This window comes from Spermophilus citellus (genome assembly GCF_964194105.1).
Source record: "Spermophilus citellus genome assembly, chromosome: 8".
In the NCBI taxonomy this organism is placed as follows: Eukaryota; Metazoa; Chordata; class Mammalia; order Rodentia; family Sciuridae; genus Spermophilus; species Spermophilus citellus.
In genome coordinates, this window is record NC_138189.1 from 13,020,241 (window position 1) to 13,045,365 (window position 25,125).

The 25,125-nt window shown below is 35.8% G+C and overlaps 1 protein-coding gene across 8 annotated transcripts in view; it reads right to left on the reverse strand.

Moving 5' to 3' along the window:
- Positions 1 to 24,885, reverse strand: part of LCORL (ligand dependent nuclear receptor corepressor like) — a 161,333-nt gene extending 136,448 nt beyond the window's left edge. For 7 of the 8 annotated variants that reach the window (XM_081303262.1, XM_081303258.1, XM_081303257.1 and 4 more), the window contains exon 1: positions 24,718 to 24,885. In XM_081303262.1, coding sequence (XP_081159388.1) covers positions 24,718 to 24,874 — 157 coding nt within the window. In that variant the 5' untranslated portion in view covers positions 24,875 to 24,885. The remainder of the gene's footprint in view (positions 1 to 24,717) is intronic. The other variant, XM_081303259.1, reaches the window with a different exon arrangement.
- Positions 24,886 to 25,125: the final 240 nt, after the last annotated feature.

Here is a 25,125-nt window from a genome sequence, read left to right on the forward strand (position 1 = left end):
GAATGAAAAATTGTGGACCAGAGATATCAGTGTATTGCAGGTGCTCTGAGACTGAATTAAATCAACAAGTAAGTTCTGCATGATGAACTGTCACTGTTATTGGTGGTTATTCTATCCTCTCAAAGAGCTGCTAAGGCTTGAACAGAGCACTTGGAACACATTAAAAGTGGGTGCTTTTTTTGTTTTTTAAGATTTTTAATTTTTTTGTTCTTTTAGGTATATATGACAGTAATGTGTATATTGCCATATTATACATACATGGGTACACACATGGGGTATAACTTATTCTAACTAGGATCCCATTCTTGCAATTACACATAAGGTGGAGTTACACTGGTTGTGTATTCATACATAAACATATAGGAAAATTATGTCTGATTCATTTTACTGCTTTCCAGATCCCAACCCGATTCCCTTCCCTTCATTTCCCTTTGTCTAATCCAAGGAATTTCTATTCTCCCCCTCCCCCAACCTTATTATGTGTTAGCATTCACATATCAGAAAGAACCTTCAGCCTTTGGCTTTGGGGGTTTGGCTTATTTCATTTAGCATGATAGTCCATTTACCAGCAAATGCCATAAATTTCATTCTTCTTTATGGCTGAGTAATATTCCATTGTGTATACATACCACATTTTCTTTATCCATTCATCTGTTAAAGGGCACCTAGTTTGGTTCCATAATTCAGCTATTGTGAACTGAGCTGCTATAAACCCTGATGTGGCTACATCACTGTAGTATGCTGATTATAAGTCCTTTGGGTATATACTGAGGAATAAGATAACTGGGTCAAATGGTGGTTCCATTCCAAGTTTTCTGAGAAACCTCCATACTGCTTTCCATAGTGGGAAGTGTACCAATTTGCAGTCCCACCAACAATGTATGAGTGGTACCCTTTTCCCCTAAATGGGTGCTTTGACACCGAGATACACCCCAACCTGGGAAACATAATAAAGAGAAAGTAACTCATTAAAAAAGACTCGTAACAGTGGAAGAGATATCTATCCCAACAGATGCACAAATCTCAATACAGAAATACAGGAAACATAAGAATAAAAGTGAATAAAACACCTCCAAAAATTTGTAACTCCCAATAACCAATGCACAGATGTCAAAGTGGAGGAAATATCAAACAAAGATTTTTTAAAGTTGTGGTTAAAATGATCAACAAGTTAAGAGAACTAAGGCATGAACCAAGGAAGATGATATGAAGCTTGAAAGAGTGTTCCAATAAAGAGATAGTATTCTGAAAAAGAACCAAACAAATACTGAAAATTAAAAAAGAAATCTGTATGTAAAATGAAAAATTCAGTGGAGAGTGTTGCCAATACACTAGATCAAACAAAAGAAAGAATATTAAGGTCAAAGACATGGTGGATGAATTAGAACTCTAAGGCAGTTATAAAGATATTTTTTACAAAAAAAGAAAAAGAAAAAATATAATATATTAGAGCTCTGGGAAGAAGAGATACAGATTAATGGCACAGAAAACTTATTCAATAAAATAACTGCAGAAATTTTCCCTAATCCTTGAGTTGGACAGGCAGGTACTGGAGGCATTAAGAACTCCAAATAGATATGACCAAAAAGAACTACTCTCTGAAAGTGAAATACCAAAATTCAGAACTAAAAATTTTACTTTTATCTACTTACATATTCTTATTTTTAAAAATCTTTTTTGTGGGGATTAAACCCTGTGGTGCTCTTCAACAGAGCTACATCCCTAGTCCTTTTTATTTTATTTTATTTTAAGACAGGGCCTCGATATGTTATTTTACTTTAAGATAGGCTGGCCTCAAACTTGCTATCCTCCTACCTCAGCCTCCCAAGTAGCTAGGAGATGATCATTAGGTGATCACTCAAGACATATGCACCTGGCAAGAAAAAAATTTTAAAAGCTGCAAGAGATAAATACCAAGTCACTTATAAAGGTAAACAAATCATAATAACAGCAGATTTCTTAGTATAAACTCTAAAAGGCAAAAAGGGCAAGGAATAATGTATTTCAAGCCCTGAAAGAAAACAACTGCCAATCTGCATGACAACATACAGCAAAATGATCCATGTGAACCAAAAGGGAAATAAATACCTTCCAACAAAAACCATAATCTAATGGAATTCACGACCACTAAGATAGAAGCAGAAGATACTTAAGGGACTCCTACACAGAGAAGATGATAAAAATAACCAAGACAGCTCAGGAAAAGAGAAAATCTCATTAGCAGAGTACATAAGCAAATGAGAATCATGAGAAAACATTAAAATAAAATGATAGGAAACAAAACATACCTCTTTGGGTTATTCCTGAATGTAAAAGTCCTTAAATCTCAATGAAAGACATAGACAGGCAGGCTGGATTAAAAAATGAGATTCAAGCCGTATGTTTTCTCCAAAAAAGGCTTCTCGCTGGCAAAACCACTCACAGACTTAAAGCAAAAGGAAGGGAAAATGACATTCCATGTAAATGGAAACCAAAAGCAAAAAGGAGTAACTATTCTCATATCCAACAAAACTGACTTCAAGCCCAGAGTCAAAGAGGCAAAGATCACCACATATTGATAATATGTAATTTACAGGAAAGTGCATGAACTGAAGAACATGGAGCATGTTAAGCAAAATAAGCTACAGACAAGTATAATATGTTTTATCTCACATACAGAAGCTAGAGGGGGGAAAAAAGATGTCATGAAAATAGAAGGGAGACCATTAGGTAGAAAAACGGGATCAGGGAGAGGGTGAAAAGGAAGGTAAGCATGTACAAATATTTCACTATCTCTACAGGAACCTACTAATCTGTATAATTAATAGCAACACTAAAAAATAATTTTAAGATGTGAGTGGTGGCATACATCTATAGTACCAGCAAATCAGGAGGCTGAGACAGAAAGGTTATCTTTTAAACTTTAAAAAAAAAAAGCCTCTATTGGCAAAAATTTGACTATGTACGCTCACTATCTCTATATGTTAAGACACAACAAAAAAGGAAATAAAAATGAAATTTAAAAGTTTTAAACGTATTTATATTGTTTAAGTCTTCTTAATAATGATTAGGTGATCACTCAAGACATATGTATTATTCACTTATTGCTTCATAACAAAAGACCACAAACCTAGGGTCTTAGAACAATACAAATTTACTTGTTCACAGTTCTTTAGTTTAGAAGGTTGGCACATATTCTTACCTCTTACATATTCTTATTTTTTAAAATAATAAAGGTACAGTAAAAATGTTGACCAGGCTGCATCCTCATCTGGAGGCATGGGAAAAATTCTGATTCCTTGTTCATTCATTGAATTCTGTTGTTAGGTCTACCACCATGCCACCCTGAACACGCCCTCTCTTGTCTGAATTCTGTTGTTAACAGAATTCAATTTCTTATCAATACAAAGGAAGTCCCTATTTCCTTGACATAAGTCAAGGGCCACCCTTAGTTCCTAGAGATTACCTTTACTTCTTGATATACAACTTCCCCATTTTCAAGTCAGCAACTGTATATAGAAGTTTGAATATCTCACTTCCCTTCTACCACCAGCAGGAGAAAACTCTCTACTTTTAAAGTACTTGATTAGGTCAGGCCCACCCAATAATCTCCCTCTCAAGTCAACTGTGCCTTATAACATAACCTAATCACCAGTCAGACAGTGGGGATAGGTAGGATATTGGGTAGTGGCTGGGCAGACTATCTTATAAGTCTGCCCACTGTATCATATAATATATAGTTTCAATAAAGTTCACTATTAATGATAATGGCTATAAATTTCCCTATTAATTCCTATTTTGTTATGTTTTAATTTTTTGGTCCTATTTCTTTTCAAATATAATTAAAATTACATTACTATTACCTCATAATATTCTAATAAAGAGAATACACAAGGATAGAAAAAATATACCAACTCTGAAACTTTCTTCTTGCTCACTTATGCTTAAATTTTAACATTACCTTTTTAGAAAATATTTTTAGTTGTAGATGAACACAATATCTTTATTTTATTTATTTTTATGTGGTGCTGAGGATTGAACCCAGTGCCTCTCACATGCTAGGCAAGCACTCTACCACTGAACTACAACTCCAGCCCTTAACATTACCTTTAATCTGTGGTTTCTTTGTAGGAATCTCTGTAAGGTACTTGTTTGTTTTGTGAACCTTACACTTTATTTAAAATTACATGACACAGCAAAAAAATAATAATAATACACTTGACTGAGTCAGGTAAGCTGTAATATCTTTAAAGAGAATGAAAAAATTAATGTACAGTATCAAGTCAAACCACTATAGAATGAATGTATTAATGCATCCTCTTCCATCTGAATAACTTGAGATGTGACCTTCCAAAAAATAACTAGTTTTAAGTTATACATTCAAAAATTACTACAACAGACACTCTTGCTTAAAAAATTAAGCATCACAATACATTCTAACATTTTCTTTCTCCATCCTTTAGACTGAATAGACTCTTGTAGACTACTCACCAAAAATATGGTCCAGCTTTCGCCTAGAGTATAAAAAGCTGGAAAGAGAATCATTCTCAACCCAACAAGAAAAAGCTGAATAATTTACAAAGTTCCTAACTTAAACCTGTTGGTACTAACTTAAAATCTATGAAGAAGACAAATGCCTCCAAAGAAGAAATGAAGGAGTATGGAAAGAGCACCATCATGGAAGTGGGTTAGAAGTATTAAACTAATATTTTAAACAAAATGGTAATGAACAAGTGTGAGCTTGTTCATATATGAGAGTATAGAACCACTGGGAACTGCAGATAGCCAGTCTTCAGCTCTTTACCATGAACCTCACCAATCACTGATAAGAAAGTGAAATAATAGCAGGAGACAGGAGATGCAGTGACATAGGCCTTAGTGACTCAGTCCTACAAATACAGAGTCTGCCATTGTGGAGAAAGCCTAGGATGCTGAGTAATCACTAAGAGGCAAAAACTTTTAAACTGCTTGTTATATAGCAGCAGACCATGACACTCCCAGAGCATAAGTGAATACCATCCATTTTGACTGGAGTAGGTGAAAAAATTTTATCTCTGAAGGAGAACAGTAAACTGTCCTGGTCTTAGAAGGATATCTTCTACAGCATGACAAAGGGCACGATCTCTGAGAAAACCCTACTCCCAAGACCCAAGAATACAAAGACTGCCTAAAATTGAGGCTGAATGAGAAATTCTTATTCCAGCCCTGACTAACAGGCTTACTACTTAAAGAGTAACAAGCAATAACAACTTACCAGTGGTGAAAAGACAAATGCTTGACAAGACCCTCTAAGAGGTGCAGGGCAGAGGGAAGGCTAAAGATTAAAGTGGAACAACAACACTGAGGGAAAAAACCCTGAATAAAACTACTATCACCCTAAGTAACATCAAAGGAATAGTTAACATCAGAGGCATTTGAAGCTGATAAAGGTAACTAAAGAAACAAAATCCAAAGGCAGTTAAACTCCTGACTAGATAAGACTTGGTCCTTGATACTCTAACAGCCTAGAAGCATAAAATACATGATTTCCAGACATAAAAGCTATTCACCTCAGTGCCTACTGTTCTACATACTGTATCTGACAATTGTTCAAAATAGAAAATTTTAAAAAAAACTCACTACCAAGAAACTAAAGATCTACACAAACCTTACTCAGACATACCACAGATGACATATCAGCAAAGGACTTTAAAATAAATAACTATGATTAGTTTGATAAAGACTTATGAGGAAAAGTGAGCAATATGCATATATATAAATAGGGAATGTCAACACAGAAACTATGAGAAAGTCAAATGAAACTTCTACAAACAAAAACACAGTAAAAGGGATGAAGAATATCTTCCAAAGGTTCTTCAGTAGGCAAGGAAAGAACCAGTGAATGTTAAAGTAGGTCAACAAAATGTATCCAAACTGAAACACTACAGAGTTAAGGGGGCAGGGGTGTCTCAAGAACTATGAGAAAATATCAAATTGTCTACTGTAAATATAACTAGAATTCCAAAAGGAAAAGAGAAAAAGAACAGAACAAAATATTGAAGATAGTAAAAAAAAAATGAAAAATTTCAAATCACAGATCCAAGAATCTCAGAAAACACTGAGCAAAATACTTAAAAAAAATCTTGAAAGCAACAAGAGGAAAAAGTGGACAAAAGTAAGAACTACAGCATATCTCACATCCCAAACTATGCAAGCCCAAGACAATGGAGTGACATCATTAAAGTGTCAAAATAAATTTGACCCAACATTTTATGCCCAACAAAATTTATCTTTCAAAAATGCAAGCAGAATGAAGACATTTCAGACAGACAAAAACTGTGAGAATTCATTATCAACAGATCTGCACTACAAGAAATACTAAAGTAAATACTTCAAGCACAAAAATATATTAACACACAAACATTAAGATCTGTACAAGGAAATTAAGATTCTGAAAAATGATTACAATGAAGGTAAAAATAAGACTTTCCCCTGTTTTTAATTGCTCTAAAAGAAAAATCTACTATCTAAAGCAAAAAAAGGTTATAGGCTTATAGCATATGTAGCAGTCTTTCACTTTTTTTTTTTTTGGGGGGGGGGGGTTCCTGGGGATTAAACACAAGGCTTCCAACATTCTGAGCACATGCTCCACCCAGATGACAAACTGACTTTCAGCATGCTCACAGAATACTAAAAATCCCACAAACAAAATCACAATACTGAGTGCACATAGGAAAACAATCCTAAAAAAAAAAAAAAAAAAAAAAGCTTCTTGAGAGTAAATGTAATATATTCACATGAACATGACATTTTATAGAAGAGTTCATATCAGATAATTCTAATTCCTTTCCTGGTAGGTGAAACTACATATACATATAGATGTGTGTGTACACTTGTGTAAATTAGAAGATGGTAAGAAGAAATGCCATTTTTTAATGAAAGATTAATAATTTATTTAGATTAGACCTAATTTACTTAGCATAACCTCTCTCACCACTAGTTAATCTTCTACCTTTTCCAGGCATTCTTATCCTCTTTCCATTTCTAATACTTTTGCTCATTCTTTATTAGTTTGCCTTTATTGGCTTCTACTTATTCTTCTCCCCACTCTTCTTTTGCCTAATTCAAATTGTGTCTTTTACGAAAGCACCTCTCATTAAGCTATTCCTCATTAATATTCATTCTTCCTTAAATATCCATTTTACTTACTCATATCATCAATTTAAGTTTCTAAGCCTTTTCAACCCCAAGTGTTGCTAAACTCAACTGAGTTCAGAAAACTTGGTTATTGAAAATCATCCATTCCAAATCTGAATAACTGAAAAAAAATATACTAGGAAATAAATTATTTCCATAACCCATAAAGTAGCATTCTAATTTCTTTATCCAAATCTTTTCCATGATAGCCTCATATTGCTGGCTGGATTAACAAACTCCAAACCAAATCAAAGCCAAAGCCATTATTTAAAAGAGCAAAATAAGGCAAAACTCTCTTTAGAAAAGGCAGCCAGATCTCTGGTCTGAAAAATACAGTAATTAAATCTATTATAAATAGGCCAGAGGGAAAATGTGTCTTTTGTAACTTTCCTGTAGTATTAGGTGTACCCTGGACAAAAAGTTGAAGACCTTCCTCATTTAAATCTTTTCTACCTGTAAACTTACTATTTACTTTTACACACACTCCTAGATTGCTGGTTAAGTCTGTTTTAAAATCTAATTAAATGTATGCAAATATTATCATTCAAGTAACAAATCTGAAAATTCTGACCTACATAATAAGTAAAATAACTCAAGTCTTTTCTTACAGCCACAATTACTTCTTCAGTCAGTACTGAGAAATCAATTTAAGAATCTGAAAGACACATTACACATTAGAAAAGAACAGCAGCGTATATGAAAACAAGAGAACTTGATATGCTCAAGAACAACACTATGCAAGAGAACGTTCTGTAATAACAAAAAAGATCCAAATTTGTGCTATACAGTAGGTGAGGAATTGAATTTTTATTTAGTTTTAATTAATTTAAATCCTAAACAGCAATGTCTAGAAATTTTTTAAAAAGGTAGAAGTAAAGAATGTGATCTGAAAGAAGGACAATATAAAAGGCTGGAGACATGTGCAAATACGGATCTCGAAGGGCAAAGCACCCTGTGCCAAGTAATCATTTTTATCCTGAGAGCTGGAATGAGACATGGAAGCCCTTTAAGAAGACAAGAAACAGGATTATTTTTGCACTCAGAAAAGATCACTCAAGCAGCAAATGGAAAACAGACTGAAATAGGAAAAGAATAAAAATAAAAGAATAGTTAGAATGCTTGCCGAAACATATCAGAGAAAAGACAAGAACACAAATTTATGTGCTACAAGTTTACCTAACAGCAAAGATATGGCTTTGAGATATATTAATACAAATAATGGAAATAACTTAGTAACACAGCTTCATTATTTTGAGGCAGGAATGAGAGTACTAAAGATTTCTGGCTTGAGAAATAAGGGTGGATAAATACTAAGAAAAAAAATCTATGAGATGTTTTCGTGTTTTGCTTTTATTTGAGTAACAAAAAAAAATTAGTTCATGTTTGGTTAGATACGTGAGCATGAATTAAATAAATATATCCAGAGGCAGAAACACAGGCATATGTCTATGGAATATACTCATTTTCCAATTAAGTTAATCAAAATAAGTTTTCTTCAAGTATCAAATTTAAAATGATCATTTAAAAATTTCTGTTTTATGGGGCTGAGATTGTGACTCAGAGGTAGAGCACTCGCCCAGCAAGTGCGGGGCACTGGGTTCAATCCTCAGCACCACATTAAAATAAAATAAAGGTATTGTGTCCAACTAAAAATGAAATATTTTTTAAAATTCTGTTTTAGGGGCTGGGGATGTGGCTCAAGCGGTAGCACGCTCGCCTGGCATGCGTGCGGCCCGGGTTCGATCCTCAGCACCACATACAAAGATGTTGTGTCCGCCAAATACTAAAAAATAAATATTAAAAAAAAAAATTCTGTTTTAGTTGATGTCATCATACTGTTCTAATATAAATATTCTGTATTTCTATACACCAGAAAATTAATATCCCATTCATAACATATCACCCCCAACCACCGCCAATACTGGAACCTAAGAAAAGTCACCTTGCATCTCACCTCAGACATTCACATATTGTCCTTCGGCCACCACATATTTCAACCCCCATCCCCACCACTAAAACACATCTGAATAACTACCACTCATTGTTAAAATATTTTCTAAGAAATACTGCTCCAGGCTGTGGTTGTAGCTCAGTGGCAGAGCGCTTGCCTTGCACATGTGAGGCACTGGGTTTTCTCCTCAGTACCACATAAAAATAAAAAACAAATAAAATAAAGGCATGCTGTCCATCTACAACTATAAAAAATAAAATTTAAAAAAAAAGAAATATTTTTTGGGGGTATAAATAACCCAATTTATACTTTCATCTAATTTAATCTAGCTTTAGACCAGACTTGATCCATTGTTACATGCTTTATATTATATATAACAACTTATATTATTCCCTTTAAAGCACTAATCATAATTCTAATGAGTCATATGTAATTTTTAAATATTTCTCCTCAATTTATCAATTATAAAACAAGTATTTGCATGTCTATCAAGTGTTCTAGATAGTGGTAATATATCAGTGAGTAAGAAGAGACAAGTATTCTGCCCTCAACTTGAACTAGGGGGAGGGGAGTCATTAAAATAAAAAATCACATAACTCCTTATTTGATATTTTTATCTGAAAAAATATCACAAAATTCTGTAAGCTACAAGGAGGCGGGAACACATCATTTTGCTTGCTATTCCAGTCTCAGTGCCTGGCCCATGTAGGTACCCAAATATTTGTTGAAAATGTTTGATGGAAAAATTTCACTCTAGGACCTAAGACATTAGTTCTCAAAATAACTTTCAGAATGCAGCCCTATTTTTAAGTTAAAAACTGCCTGTTATTAATAATTACCTTTCTCACATCAAGTAGCTTTCTGAAACTCATAACCATTTATTTATTTATACCCTTTCTTGCTTAGTTTAGTGCTTTTCCTAGTTCTTTAATTTCAGCGTAACCATTCCCTCTCTTCAGTGGTGCCTTACTATTCTGTTCAGTCTCTTCTTTCTGTAAACATACATCAGCTATATTTTCTGCTATGATTAAGGGACTACAGGAACTCTATTAACAAAGGTGTTTTTATTTCAAGGTCTTGAAGTCTCCCTATCCCCAAAATGAGTATATACATGGAAGTACTGGGTGACACCTTGTGGGCAAAGCCATTCATTGATGGTGCTAAATGGCTAAAACGATCCCTTACAACAGAGAATTAGCCATCACAAAATGTCAAAACAGGATGTCATCAGCACTGCTATGTCTCATTCTATGCAAATCTAGTAGTCAAAAAAAATCTAGCCTTATATAGAAATGAAGACAAAAATCTGGAATTAATAATATGCTTTAAGAACCGGATTTGCTAAACATTTAAAATAAAGAGAAAACTCTATGTGTATCTTTTATGGAAGATCCATAATAAATAATATGTATCTAATTCTTCACATTGAATTAACTTATAGGAAATAGAATATGAATGCTTTATATTAGACTAATAGTAAAAGAAATCTATTTACCTGCAGAATGGAGGCAAGGGGACAGGACTGGCAAATGAAAGATGGGTATTTCAATTCCATCTGTCATATTTTATTCTTTTAAGATTGAAGTTACTTGGATATACATTATATTATTGTGTAAAATATTCAGAGGCCTACTGTAATTACTAAATTGAAACAAAAGTTTTATAATTCTAAATAATAAGTTTGCTACCTTAAAGATTAATTTTTGATGAACCATTCCCAGCACTGCAGAAAATTCAAAGTGCGCTAGAATATCTCTGATTACTAAGGCTCCCACAATGGATATCAGAATCATTGTTTTAGTCAACTTTTATCATTTGGAAAACAAGACTGTATTAACTTTGTTTAAAACTCTTCAATGAATCTCTACTACCTACAAGATTAATTATAATATTCTAAAACAGCAATACTCAACATTATTATGAAAATCAAAGAATCTAATGTGTGTGAAACACATACTGGGTGCAAGCATTAATAGATGGTCAATAAATGTTAACTGCTATTATTATATACTACCATTACTGTGCTACTGTACAGCTGTTTGATGGTGGCCCTCAAGGTAGAATGACAAACAAAAAGCTATGGTATCCAGAGGGGGCAAATTATGCCAGACTTTCTAAGCCATATTGAATTTAGACAAAGGTCATTGGGGGATCAATAAAAAATAAAAAATCTTAGACAAATGTAAATTCTACCTTCATACTTAACAAGACAGAAAGTATTGGGCAAACCACTAAGTCTCTTTAGTCTCAGTTTTCTCATATATAAAATGAAGATTAAAAACTGCACTATTTCATATGTAAAAATTAAGGGTGGTAATGCATATCAAAAACAGTACAGTGTCAGACACATGTTAAACAATAAATATTAGCTACCATTATTTCAAATGGGAATTTTTAGTGCTAAAAACTGTAGAATAATTTATGCATCACATACCATGTAATTTTAAGGATTGAAAATGATTAATTCAAGAAAACATACAAACTCATGACACTGCTTTTAAATATTTGTGTTTTATATTTAACTATCTTACAAAAAATGTTTTATGTGTAGTAAAAATTTTGTTTTTCCAATCACATGGCCTATGTGATGTCCATCACTCTTAAATTCTTTAATTAGTATTTCCTTACAAAGGTGTTTCTCTTTTGAAAACCACCACTAAATTCATGGAATTAAGAATAACATTATATTCACTTCTCCTTCACCCTTCTCAGCAACAACATAGGGTGGGTATATACATTTGTATAGGTATATACACACGTTTATTTCTACAGTTCTGTGTGTGTATGTGTGTGTGTGTGTGTGTGTGTGAGATGTTCAAACCAATACCTCATTTCCAACCCTTCAGAGAGCATTCTAGTTTTTTCTGCTTTCATATTTCCAAATTCCATCTCAGCCAATGAGAAATCTAGCTCCCACTGTCCTTAAAACTTATTTTATCAGTTTCCCTATGCATAAACAACCTCTCAATATTACTGTTTCCCATTCCCCACATGGACACTTCTCATTATTCTTCTTGGTCCCAATTTTTTACCCTTTCCCTTACCCCATATGTATAATCTCCTCATTCTGCTAAGGCTGATATCTATTCCTCATGCCTGGCACTCCTACAAGAATATCCTTCCCACACCCACCCTCAGGCTCTGATCTCCCAGATTGCACTGACCCTCTGATGAGATCACTTCCTATCCCCACACTAGAAGCCTGACTCCTTGCACTAATGACACATCATGTTCACTGCTATTGGTGAATTACTATTGACACCCTGCACTCAGACACCTCCATTCATGGACTCTTCTTCCTCAACCGACCTGAACCTTGATATACTCACATAATACTGAAATCCTATGATACCATCCTACTCCCCTGCTACTTGCTGGGTCCCTAAGAGTTCATGCAGGAATACATCTTACCCAAGTCCATGCCCTACTCATTTTGTTACCTGTTCCATTCTGAACACCCCTCACTGGGACCAACGGAACCTCCCCATTTCCAGGCCATACTTCTCACAGACACCATACTCAACCTGCTTAGATTCTAATACTCTGCAATTGCAAGTCCTCCTATGTAGATGTACTCCTTGCCCTCAGATTCCACTAACACACTAATCCCATCAGGCTGATATCCTATATCTCCTCGAGTACATGCTGCCTCCCGCACACTGTAACCAGGGTGTGGACACCTACCCCTACTTGGTTCCACTTGATAGTTTTGATACTGAATTATTCAGAAAGGGAAGAGAAATAGGACAAATAACAACAAATGATACTTTCAAAAGAAGTATAAGTGAATAAACTGTGCAAGCACCTATAATCAAGCTAATTAAAAAAATAATCTATTTGTCAAAATACAGTCTGCCCTCAATATACATGAAGAATTGGTTTAAGGACCCCAACCCCATACCAAAATCTGCAGATGCTCAAGTCCCTTATATAAAATGGTACAGTTTTTGCATATAGTTTACATACATCCTCATGTATACTTTAAATCATCTCTAGATTACTAATAATATCTAGTACAAAGTAAATGTGATGTAAATAGTTGTTATACTGAATTATTTAGTGAACAACACCCCAAAAGTCTTACATGTAGGGGAGGGGAGGGGGGATAGTAGGGGATAGGAAAGGTAGCAGAATACAACAGTCACTAATATGGCATTATGTAAAAATGTGAATATGCAACAGATGTGATTCTGCAATCTGTATTTGGGGTGAAAATGGGAGTTCAAAACACAATTTGAGTCAAATGTATGAAAGATGATATATCATGAGCTATGTAATGCTTTAAATAATCAATTAAAAAAAAAGTCTTACATGTTCACTACAGATGCAGTTGCTTTCCCCCCAAATATTTTTGCTCCAAGGTTGAATCAATGGATGGGGAATCCATACACGGTTACACACGGCCACCTCTACCTGCTTTTTTTCTCACCCAAAGAAGAACACTTTCTAGTCTTGTATACTAATTCTTTCTAAATTTAAAGTTAATTGAAAGTTATGATACAGAAAGGAGATTTGTCTCTTTTCTAGACAAACATGCATTTTACCTGCATATCCTACTTACACAGTTAATTTTTAAAAATTAAGGAAGAAACCAATAATTTCAAATTGAAAGTTTAAAAAATATAATTGTTTCAAACACAGATTTAAATATTCCATATTTTGCCACATAATCATTGCCACTGTATTAAGGTACATCCACAAATATTCCATGCATCCTAACTTTGCAAGTTTAGTAATAAGAGTTTTTTTAAGTAATACTGAAACATTTTTTTTAAAAAAGCTTCACATAACGGTTGCACCCCACTTCTCTTCCAAAGAAAGAAAGAAAAAGAAAATGGCATCAAATCTGCAAAAATTATGCACTAAACTATGATTTTTAGAAAATATTCAGAATATGGAAGTTTGATTATTTTCAGTATAGGAAGAGTTATATTGTTTACAGTACACTTACTAACAGATATAATCCTACAAAAAAGTCCTAATGGCCCTGTTAGAGGCATCACAACACCTTGCTCCTGGTTTCTTTGAGAAAGGATGCTTCAGAAGCACAATCTGAGTCTCTTTTCAACCTTTAGGAAAGTGAAGTGATTTTTCTGATAGTTGATTCTGAAATGAATAACTGAGCAGACAAGTTCACTTGGTTCCACTCCTCTTGCCCTTGGGAGTAAGCTATTCAGAAAGAACATATCTGTAGAGAAACCATATTTCATTGACAGCGTAAGTCTGTCTAGACCAGCTCACCTGATTATTCGTCTAACCTAGCCTCTATTAGTAATAGCAACACTATCTGGGCTTCCATCTTCCTCCTTTTTCTTCATTTCTCAAGTTGCTGAAAGTCCCAAATGAAAGGTACCACCTAAAAGTACTTCAGCCATACAGTGTATTAACTGATTTATTGAAGAAAAAACTGCTTATTTCCCCAGTTTTGACTTAAAGGGACCGCTTCAATTTGAGCTTCTTTAAACTACTGCAAACAAAAAACCCTCAAACCTGAACCAACAACAGATGTTCCAAATGAAAATAAAGCTGACTTATCTGATCATGCTTATTATCCATTAAAAAAAAATCAAAGGCTCATAATGTCCTCCCTGTAGAGGTCATAATTTATACTTTCAGTCCCACTTCTTACTCTCATCCTATACTTCAGTAATACATACTACAGTGCTAAGTATCTTCTGAACATATCATTAATATTTCTTTATTATGTTTACCCCTCTGTTCCCTATACTACTTTTCTTGCTGGATATTTTAACTCAAAGATCATCAAACTACGACCTGCAAGCTCAATCCACCTACTTTTTAAAGTAATTTTTACTGGAACACAGCCATGCTCGTTCATTTAGGTATTGCTTTTGCCCTACAAAGCAGAGGCAAGTAGTTATAATAAGAGACCAGATAGCTCTTGGGAGTGAGCTATCCAGAGAGGACATATCTGCAGCGAGCTCATATTACACTGTACTTAGGACAGTGTACTTAGGATGGATGAATAAGTCTGTTATGCCTGCCCACCTGTCTATTCCTCTAACCTAGCAAAGTCTAAAATATTTACTAACCAACCCTTTACAGATGAATTTACCAATCCCTGCTTTCATTCAATCCTTTAAAGCCTAGTTATTTTGAATCCCTCAAGTCAAAATTAACTGTTCCCTTCTCAGTCTTTCCATTATATTGTATCAAGTCTAATATTTAGCATTCCTAATGCCTGTGAGCTCTTTTAAAAGCCAGGTCTAAACAGCAACCCAGGGTAAACAACATGCTTTTTGACCCAACCCACAGTTCCTGCCTTCCCATACAATAGAATTCCCACAAAAGCTTTTCACATTCTTTAGGAAAGTACTTTGGAAGAAGCTTCTGCCCTTTTCTCTACTCCTCCCAAAGGAAGAAGAAATAACTAATATCTGGATAGTTTGTGCCCTAGTGGGATACATTAATGTTTTTAAAAGTCATTTTTCAATCACGACCAACCCTTCTGGTCACTCTGACTCATTGGGGTAGAGTTCATTATTTCAGAAAAGCCCTGCAGCTCCAGTTGCACTGTGCTTGACAGGTTGCTAAGTTCAATTCAGGGGGCTAGATAGAAAGGAAGCACGATATCCACTTCTGAGCTCATTTCCAAGTTCTTCAATGCAACATTACCATTAAAAAGCTAATATTTCAATCCTTGATTCCTAAATTTATTGCCATTTTGGAAGACAGTAAGGAAAAAAATAGAATTATACCCTACTCAAATAGCATACAGTAGGACTTAAGATATATGAAGATTGACAACAGTAAATTAATTGAAAAAAATTCCTTTAAAATATATAATGCATCTATGCCACATATACCATACATTAATGATTAACTTGATTAGGGAGATATTTGTTGAAAATAAAGATTAAAAATTTAGAGTTCATATTCAGTGATTCAAGCCCAGTTCATCATATTTCTTTGTCTAATATATATATATATATATATATATATATATATATATATGTATGTATGTATGTCTCAGTATTCTGTTGTTATCAGCTCTTGGTTTAATTAAATTCAACATATAAAAGAATCATGTGTATCACTTATTCAAAAAAAAAAAAGTATTCTCCATCCTACTTAGTATTACAAATGGTATCTCCCATCTGAAAAACAAACATCTTTGTACTGCATATGACTCCAATTTCTGCTTCATTTATGTTTCTTCCTCAAAACAGCTCTTAATGATTAGTCTACAAATATTATCTCCACTTGAACATACCTTTTATTAAAATATTTTCTAGTTGCAGATATTTTTTATTTAGTTTAAATAAAACCTTTTATTTATTTATTTATTTATTCTTTTATGTGGTGCTGAGGATCAAACCCAATGCCTCATACATGCTAGGCAAGTGCTCTTCCACTGAGCTATAACTCCAGCCCTTCCACTTGAACATGTTAATCACTTTCTGACCTATTACAATATGGTTTTCATCTCCACCACTCTGCTGAAATTCATCTAGTCAAGGTTACCTAGAACATTTATGTTGCCAAAAATTATGTATGCTTCTGTTTCACCTATATACCTAAATCTCATCAATATGTAACAATCCTTGTTAAATGTAAAATTCTTTTCTTATATATTGTAACAGCACTCTCTCCTAATTTTAATACTCAGCCAAAGGCCTTGCTTGCCAATACAAAGTTCAGTGCCTTACTTTGAGGTTTTTCTTCTATCCAAGGAATTTAAAATTCTCTTAGGTGTAGTTGAGTTCTCACTATTTATACTACATTATATCCCTAAGTAATCTCATCTATTTCTATGGATTTAAATATCATCTTTATGCTGGTAATCCCATAACATATATATTCAGCACAGAAACTACTGCACATATTTTAACACATCTCATTAAAACAAAATTAGCAAACATTTGAGGGTAGATATTACCTTAGATTCACAGAACTCCATCTGAAAGATGAAATGACTTACACCAACAATCATAATGATAGAGGTTAACAAGGACCTTTCTACCACTTATGAAAACTTAGTAACTAATTTAAAAAAAAAAGAAAACTTAGTCCCTTGTCTCAAGAGTTCACTATGTAAATACAACAAATAACAGACAAAGCTACTTCTTGTAAGCACACTACGCATATACTCATCAGAGAAGACTAGCCAATAAGTACTTTAGGTTGCCACTGAATTTTAAAGGTGACTGAGAATGAAAGCAGAAGATATGATTTAAAAGTAAATGAAAAAGCTCGTGCTACCTGAAGAAACTAGACGGACAAATAAGACAGGATACTCTAACAGCATGACCAATTAGTTGAATGTGGTCAATAGTTTTTAGTTGACGCAAAAAAATAGACAGATGGGAAATATTAATACTTTGTAAACTATGAAATCAAAGCAGCTATTTCAAGCAATGATTTATAGCATGATTTAAGTTACACTAGAAGATAGTAAAATCAGCAATGCAGATACTGATATAAACCAGAATCTTCTGAATTGTCCAAGTGCTTACAACATCAAAAATAAATAAATAAATAAATAAATAAAATAATATAACCCATGAATATTGTAAGGAAATTAGTAACTTGGCAACAGATTAAAGTAAAAAAGAAGAAGCAAATATAAGCAGGATAGGGTTGCTGCCAATTATGGGAAACCATATGAAAAGAAAAGAGATGAGAGACAGAAAAATTATTCCTAACAAACAATTTTCTAACAAATTTAAAAAAAATTTTTTTAGCTTTAATTAAGAAAAAAAGTGCTATTCTTCAGATGCAAAGATGTCATTATTTTGTTAATTAGTTTTCTAGTATTAGTATTCTGGGTCTATTCACTTTTTTTTTTAATCTAAACTCTGTTGTGAATAAAAACCTTTGAAAGTATTTCTTGATTATAGATTCAGCCCTAAGTATGAACTCATTAAAGTGAAGTGACTTGTCAAAATTTTAGAGCCACAATCTTGGTGCTCTAATTGCTATCTATCAACCATGAATGTTAGCCACATGCTAGCTCCTTATTTTATCATAGGGTCATGTCATGATCATAATCTGGCACTAAAGTACTTGGAACTCTTATATTACCCTACAGCTGGACAAAATCGTCTAACTCAAAGCCTACTGTATAGTAAATGATCGACTATCTAATGACTATCTCATGTAATTTACTGAGGAGTACGTTGTTTACCTTCATGAACGTGTGGCTGACTGGGAGCTATTACTTATTACTGCTGTCTGGCATCTTAAAAGTATCATACTATATATCACTAGCCAAAGAAAGATCAATATTTTAAATTCCAATTGTTTCTGCTAAATAATATTACTTTTGTATCACTATAAAGCAAAAAAAATATCATAAGTGGGGCCACTGTAAGTCAAGGACTGTCTGGATACCAAAAGGAAAGAGTGTAAACAAGAAGGAAAAGAAAGGAACTCCGCATATGCAGAAAGTAGGACATTTTAATTGAAAGATTAGACTTACTAATGAGGAAGAAAAAGTTACATAACCAAAAAAAAAAAAAAATCTACATACCTTTGTTGCTCCTCCCAAAACTGTACTGTGGTAGAAGAACTATAGATCAGAGTTTAATGTCAGAAAAATCAAAGGAATGTAGATACACATAACAGCAACTTATTATGTGCAACAGCCATTCAGGGAGGAGGGCAAACCTGTAGTCAATCAAGGGAAGTAGCATGGACACAAAGACATGGCACAATAAAGAATGAGACTACATTACATTAAGACCAGTGTACAGCCCATATCTAACATCTGAAAAAAAAAAAAACAAAAAAAAACAAAAAAAAAACACTACTTGGTTTCAAAGATGGCAGAACTTTAATCTTCCAAGTATGAAATGATCCAGAAGTACAGACAATTTTAATAATACATACAAAATTCATCAATATACCTATTTTACAGAGAAACTTGAAGATATGTCTTAACCATTCAACTGGTCATCAGCACCATGGATTCCATTTGTCTAATGCATGTTATTAAACAGTACCACAATTTACATCTTTTTCAAAAGATAACATATTTGCTGATGTTTAAAAAAACAGTTGTAGAGCCAACGTTTTTGGTACTTGACCCATACATACCAGTACTACCCATCAATCCAAATTTATAAGTAAATCTACTCTTCAGGGATTTATAAAACAATAGCAATAATACAGGGACAAGTTAATAGTAAGATAAAAGAGCAAGAGGCAAGCAGCAGCCAGAAAGAAGAATCAAGTTAATCAACATAAAGACTAACATAGAGAGTAAATACCAATAAATAATAGCTTCAAGATGATCTAGAGTACAGTATAGATTCTTTACATGAACTGAAACTAATCTTTTATATTCAGCTACCACATAGCCAAAAGATTCCTTAGAATGCAGGAAGGCATAAAATGCTTTTTGGTTCCTTCAATGACAGCATTAAACTAAGTGATACTCTGTGATTCTCAAACAATAATTTTATGGTTCCAAGTACTCTAGAAAAGAGATAGTTCATGTCCTTACTATCTTTCAGCCAACATGTCCCACAATCTTTTAAAATTATTCCTCAGTATTCCCACCAGAAAGGATCTATCGATAAAATGTAAACTCAAGCATGTAATAACAAAACAATAATAAAAATAATAGTTAACATATTAAATGTTTTCTGTATGGAAAACACATATTAGCCTATATCAACACAACTAATTCTCAAACAATCTAATTATCTCCATTTTACAGATGAAATAACTCAAGTACAAAGAAGAATCTTGTCTATACCCTAAAACATAACACTAGGATTCAAATACAAGAAGTCTAGCTCAAGAGCCCATTTTCTTATTTTCTGTTCTGTAATACCCAAGAAAAGAATTTGAGGAAAAGATAAATTAAGTTATAGGTTTGTTTACCATCATGAGATTTTAAGGTAAACGGTACACAGTAACCAAGAAAGGAAGTAAGTGCCCAATGAGGTAAACATTTACAACATGTGGCTAGTAAGCACCACTGAAATGTAGCTAGTCTAAAATGAGATATGCTATAAATGTAAAATACCCAATTTTGAAGGCTTACTTAAGAAGAGTATATAAATCAACTCATTAATAATTTCTATATGAGTAAATGTCAAAATGATAATATTTTGAATACAATGGATTAAATTAAATGTGCTTTTTCATGTGGCTACCAAAAGATTTAAAATTAGATATTTGGCTACCCTTGTATTTTTATGAAATGTAGTATTATGTAGGCAAGATTCTAGAGTTTATAAAATGATTCTAACCTAATCTTTGCCAACTTGTTTTGCTGTATAATCTCAGGAAAAACTGTTAACACTGATTATGAGCATTAGAAGAAATGGGGTTTTAAAATAGCCCTAAAACCTACTGCTCAATTTGAATATCTAAATTTATTTTCCACTAAAAGAACAAATTACTTGGGACAAACAGCTGATGCTAGAGCTGGGACAAGTAAAGTACGTGAACCTGGAAACCACCATACACAGGAACCATCCTGATGAGGCTCCTGTTAGCCAAACCTGGTATATTTTGAGAAACAAAATGATGATAATGATAGATCAAGCCATTGAATATGAATTCATGCTGATTTAAAAAAAACTGACTGAATAAACAAATAAGGGAGAAGAGAGGAAAGACTGATTTATGACAGAATGTCAACTTCTAATAACTGCTGAAGGAATGAAATTGGAAAATCATCAATGGATGCTAAAACTTGTGGGTAAAATTTTGATTGAGACTCTGACAACATCCTGTTATTCAGAATACTTTTCCACAAGCTGCATGTTAATTACAGAGAAATAAATAATAACTTTCAGGTTGGAATATACAGACCACCACGCTAACCAAATTTTCAAAGCTAACATCAACAACACTAGGACAAATCAACCTCATGAACCTTAAGATATGATGTACTGAGAAGAACAAAACATCTCTTCAGTGGTATTCCTGCCAAATGCATAACCAATCTAATCATGAGAAAAACAACAGACAAATTCAAACTGAGGCATACTCTACAAAATAACTGCCTTGTACTTTTCAAAAATGTCAAGGTCAAGAAATAGGTTGAGGAAGTATTCCCAATTTGAAAAGACTGAAGAGATGTGATGATCAAATGTGGTACATGATCTCAGAGTGGATCTTGTATTGGGTGGAAAGGGTTATAGAGAAAACAGATAAACAAGATTTGAATATAGATTATAAATTAGATAATAATATTATGTCAATACTAAATCTCACGGTTTTTAATAACTCACTCTGGTTAGATAAGATAATGTCCTTGTTTTTAGGAAAAATACATAAAAAAAATTTAAGAGTAAAAAGGTATGATGTTTTCAAATTACTCACAAATTGTTCAGAAATACATATGTGAATATAAAGCAAGAATGATAAAGCCAAATAAAACAAAATGTGAAACAACTGGCAAAAATTGTTCCAATTTTTTTGTAAGATCAAAATTATGTCAAAATAAAGTTTTTCAAAACTGGCCTATCTTCCAAATCAGATATTTTAATAACTCTACCAAAGTCCGGATGTTTTTAAATGTAGTAATACATTTATTTTATTCTAGACTTAACTCTGTTAATTTTGACTCATCAGATAGTCATTTACATATTCCATAAGATTCAGGACTATGTCTATTATTACTCATTATCATTCAAAGTACTATTTACTACATCCAATAAGCATGCAAACGTTTTTTAGTGAGCACACTCCCATACTACATGATGCTTATAAACAAAGCATTAAATTATATAAAGCTCCACATTGAAAACAGAACCATTATTTGGGACAAAGAGGGACAACTCTCCATTTTTTTAAACAAAAACCAGGAATGAATCAAAAGAGTGGTCAAAAATCTAAGTTAAAGAGATAAATTCCACAATTAGAAGAAGGTAAATACTTCTTTTTTATAATGGGAGTCAAGCATTTTACCTTTACAATTAACTATAAGCAGTCACTGACAACTACAATAACTTGCTTCTTTATAAATTTTGACTATATTAATAAAATTGAATCAATTACCTTAAAAGAGTCAAGGTAAGTGCTGAGATTCAAAACTTCTCTAGGAGTTCACTAAGTTGCTGTATAACCCTGAGAAGCAGCCTAACAATTTCTTATCTTACAAGTAAAACTTCTGGATCATTCCCCCCCTCCAAAGGCAAAAAGGGTGTTATGTTATAAAAATAATTTCAAGCAGTAATAGCAATGACTATTAAATATAGAAATATAAAGTCACACATGCAAAAAAAATTTGGCTTTTTGTAAATATGTTTACAAAGTAATGAATGTAAGCATATTAATAGCAAAAGTTGACTCAAAATAATTACACAAACTATTTTTAGATCATAAATAAGTATGACAGGACACACACAATCAACAAGTACATACCATGTTTAAAATGGTTCTATTTATTTAAAAATAATGGTGACAAAAACCAAGTATGAGATAGGTCTCCTGACTGACTAGAACTGGGACTATAAGGAACAATACAATTCTCAAATATAGGTAGAACCCAGGAAAAAAATTATTTTCATGTACAATTATGTGTTATATTAAAAGAGTAGCATAGATTGTCCGTTAGATATACAATATTAACTCAATTTTCAGTGTTTTCCAATATTACTTGAGTATTGAAGCAGATAAGTCAGAAATACAATTGAATTCCCTTTTCCATCAAATCCGGTTAATTTTGTGTCTCATTAAAATTTGATTTTTTTCAAAGGTACAAGTAGTTTTGCGATGCAAAGTCGCATCTGGATAAGCAAGAGAAAAACATACTCCCAAAATATTCTAAAATAAAAACTGACCAAAGACAACCTTAAATCACTGTATCCCTTGGCAAAACGTAACATAGTATAGGCATGAGCCAGTATTACAATGCTGTAATCCTACCTGATTCTATCTTAATAAACTCAACAATTTCTATGCAGTTTTTTTTCAGCAGAAAAGATCTTCACATATGTAATAATAAAGATAGGTCCATTTTGTATTCAAAAAGAACAAATACCAACACACTTGGTATAAAGAATTCCCAGAGGTTTTTTTAGACTAAAATCACTTATGAACACTTGACTAAAGCTTTTTCCCTTAACTTCCTCAGATAACACCAAAACATATTTTATATAGACAAAATAAAACAGTACAGGTCTTAAACAGCACTTAAACGCCCCTCATCGGAGCAGTCTTCCTTCACGTACGTTTTCCTACATGCATCCCATTCTGCAGGGCACCTTTCGGAATCGAAGTTGTCACTGGTGTAACCTAGGAGGACCTCCGCCCCACCAGTGAAAGCAGGAGAGATCTTAAGGAGCTAACCAAACAAACCTAGGGAGTGGAGAGGGGGAAGGGGCGCGAGGTGGCGCAAGAACAGATGAAAACAAGGTGAGACAGTTGTTTCCTTAAGGCACTAAGGTCACTCCCCAACTCCAAATGCCAATATTTACTGGCCAGCAGAAAAAGCGGGGCCATCGCCCACCGCTGACACAACGCAACCTTCCTTCCCACTCTCCGCACCCAGTCCCACACACACCCCCGATACACAAACGGGCGCAGCTCGCCCGGCCCGACCGCTCCGGCCCCTCCACGCCCACCCACCAGCCAGCACACCAGCTCCAGGCGCAAGTCTCACGCGGGCAAAAAAGACTGCTGCAAGGTGGGGAGTCCCGCCATCTCCCGCCACCCCGAGCAACCCACAGAATGAGAGCTCCGAGCCAGAAGTTTGGAGCAAAGGAGTCGGACCCCCTCCCCCGGGAAGGCAGCCTTGCAGCTGAACCGGGCTGCGACCGGGGAGGGCGACGCGAGTGTGTGTGCAGGGAGAGTCCATCACATGACAGTGAAAGGACCGGAGTCGTCGGGGCGTCCGCGCGGAGGGGTGGGGGGGGGGGGAAGAGGGTGCCGTTGCTGTGGCAACACCCCCCCCCCCCCGGCCGTCCAGACTTCCAAAGAGGGAGGAAGAACTTCAAATCCCAACCGTCAGCGCTCGAGCGGCTCCTTCTTAAAGGGGTACACACAGAGCCGCCGCCGCCACCGCCGAGCGCGAGAGGGCAGAGTTGGACGCCCCCCGCCCCTCGGGCGGCGCCCCCCGCCCTCGCCCCCCGCCGGCCCACCCGCGGCCCCCGCCCCGCGAGCGCCCGGGGGACCCCCGGGTCCGGATCCCCGGGAACTCGGCCGCGTCCGCCAGCCCGGCCCCAGGCGACGAGAAGGGGGTGTGTGTGCGCTCGGCGGGGGCGCGGACCAGCCCGCCTTCCTCCCGCTGCCCTGCCCGCCGGCTCCCTTCGGCCAGGGCGCCGACCAGCCCGGCCGCTTCCCCCTCCTGACAGCAAGGACCGCTGGCGGCGATACGGGCACGGAGGAGTTTCGGCAAGAGCGCGAGCGAGTGGCTTCCTCCGGGCTCGGCGAGCGGGTCCGAACTAACAGTTCCCTGGGAGCCCAGGAGACGAGAAGGCAGGCGACCGAGCGCGGACCGCGCCGGGCGAGGAGCCCCCGAGACAAAAGGCGAGCGCCGGGGCCGCCGCGCCGCCGCCGCTCCCATCTCTCTCCCCATTGAACTGACCCGAACCGGAGATTCAACTAAACCCCTCAGCCACAAACTCCTCGGGCTGCGGCAGCCGCCGCCGCACGGAGCCCGGGGCCCCGACCCGTGTCTCTCTTACCTACACAGTGCATGAGGCGGTGGCGCCAAGAGTCGAGTTCCCGCCGGAATCCTCTCCTCTCCGCCGCGCACCGAGGGCTCCGGCACTGAGCGGCGGCGGTGGCGGCGGCGGCAGCAGCGGCGGCGGCAGCGGCCATTCTCTCTCTTCCCTTGTCCATCTGCGTCCCGCGTCACGCGCCCTCATTTACATACGAGCGGCGCAGGCACGAGGCAGGGGCGCGAGCCCTCGGCGCGAGCCCCGGAGCGCGCGCCCCCCGGAGGGGGTTGATTGACACGTGTCACTACCTTCCCTCTGCCCTTCCCTCCCCCTCCCACCGCTCCCTCAGGGAGAGGCGGGGAGGGAGCCAGAGGAGAAGGAAGCAACCTGCCGCTTCCGCTGACCCCGCCCCCCCATCCACTCCTCTCTCCC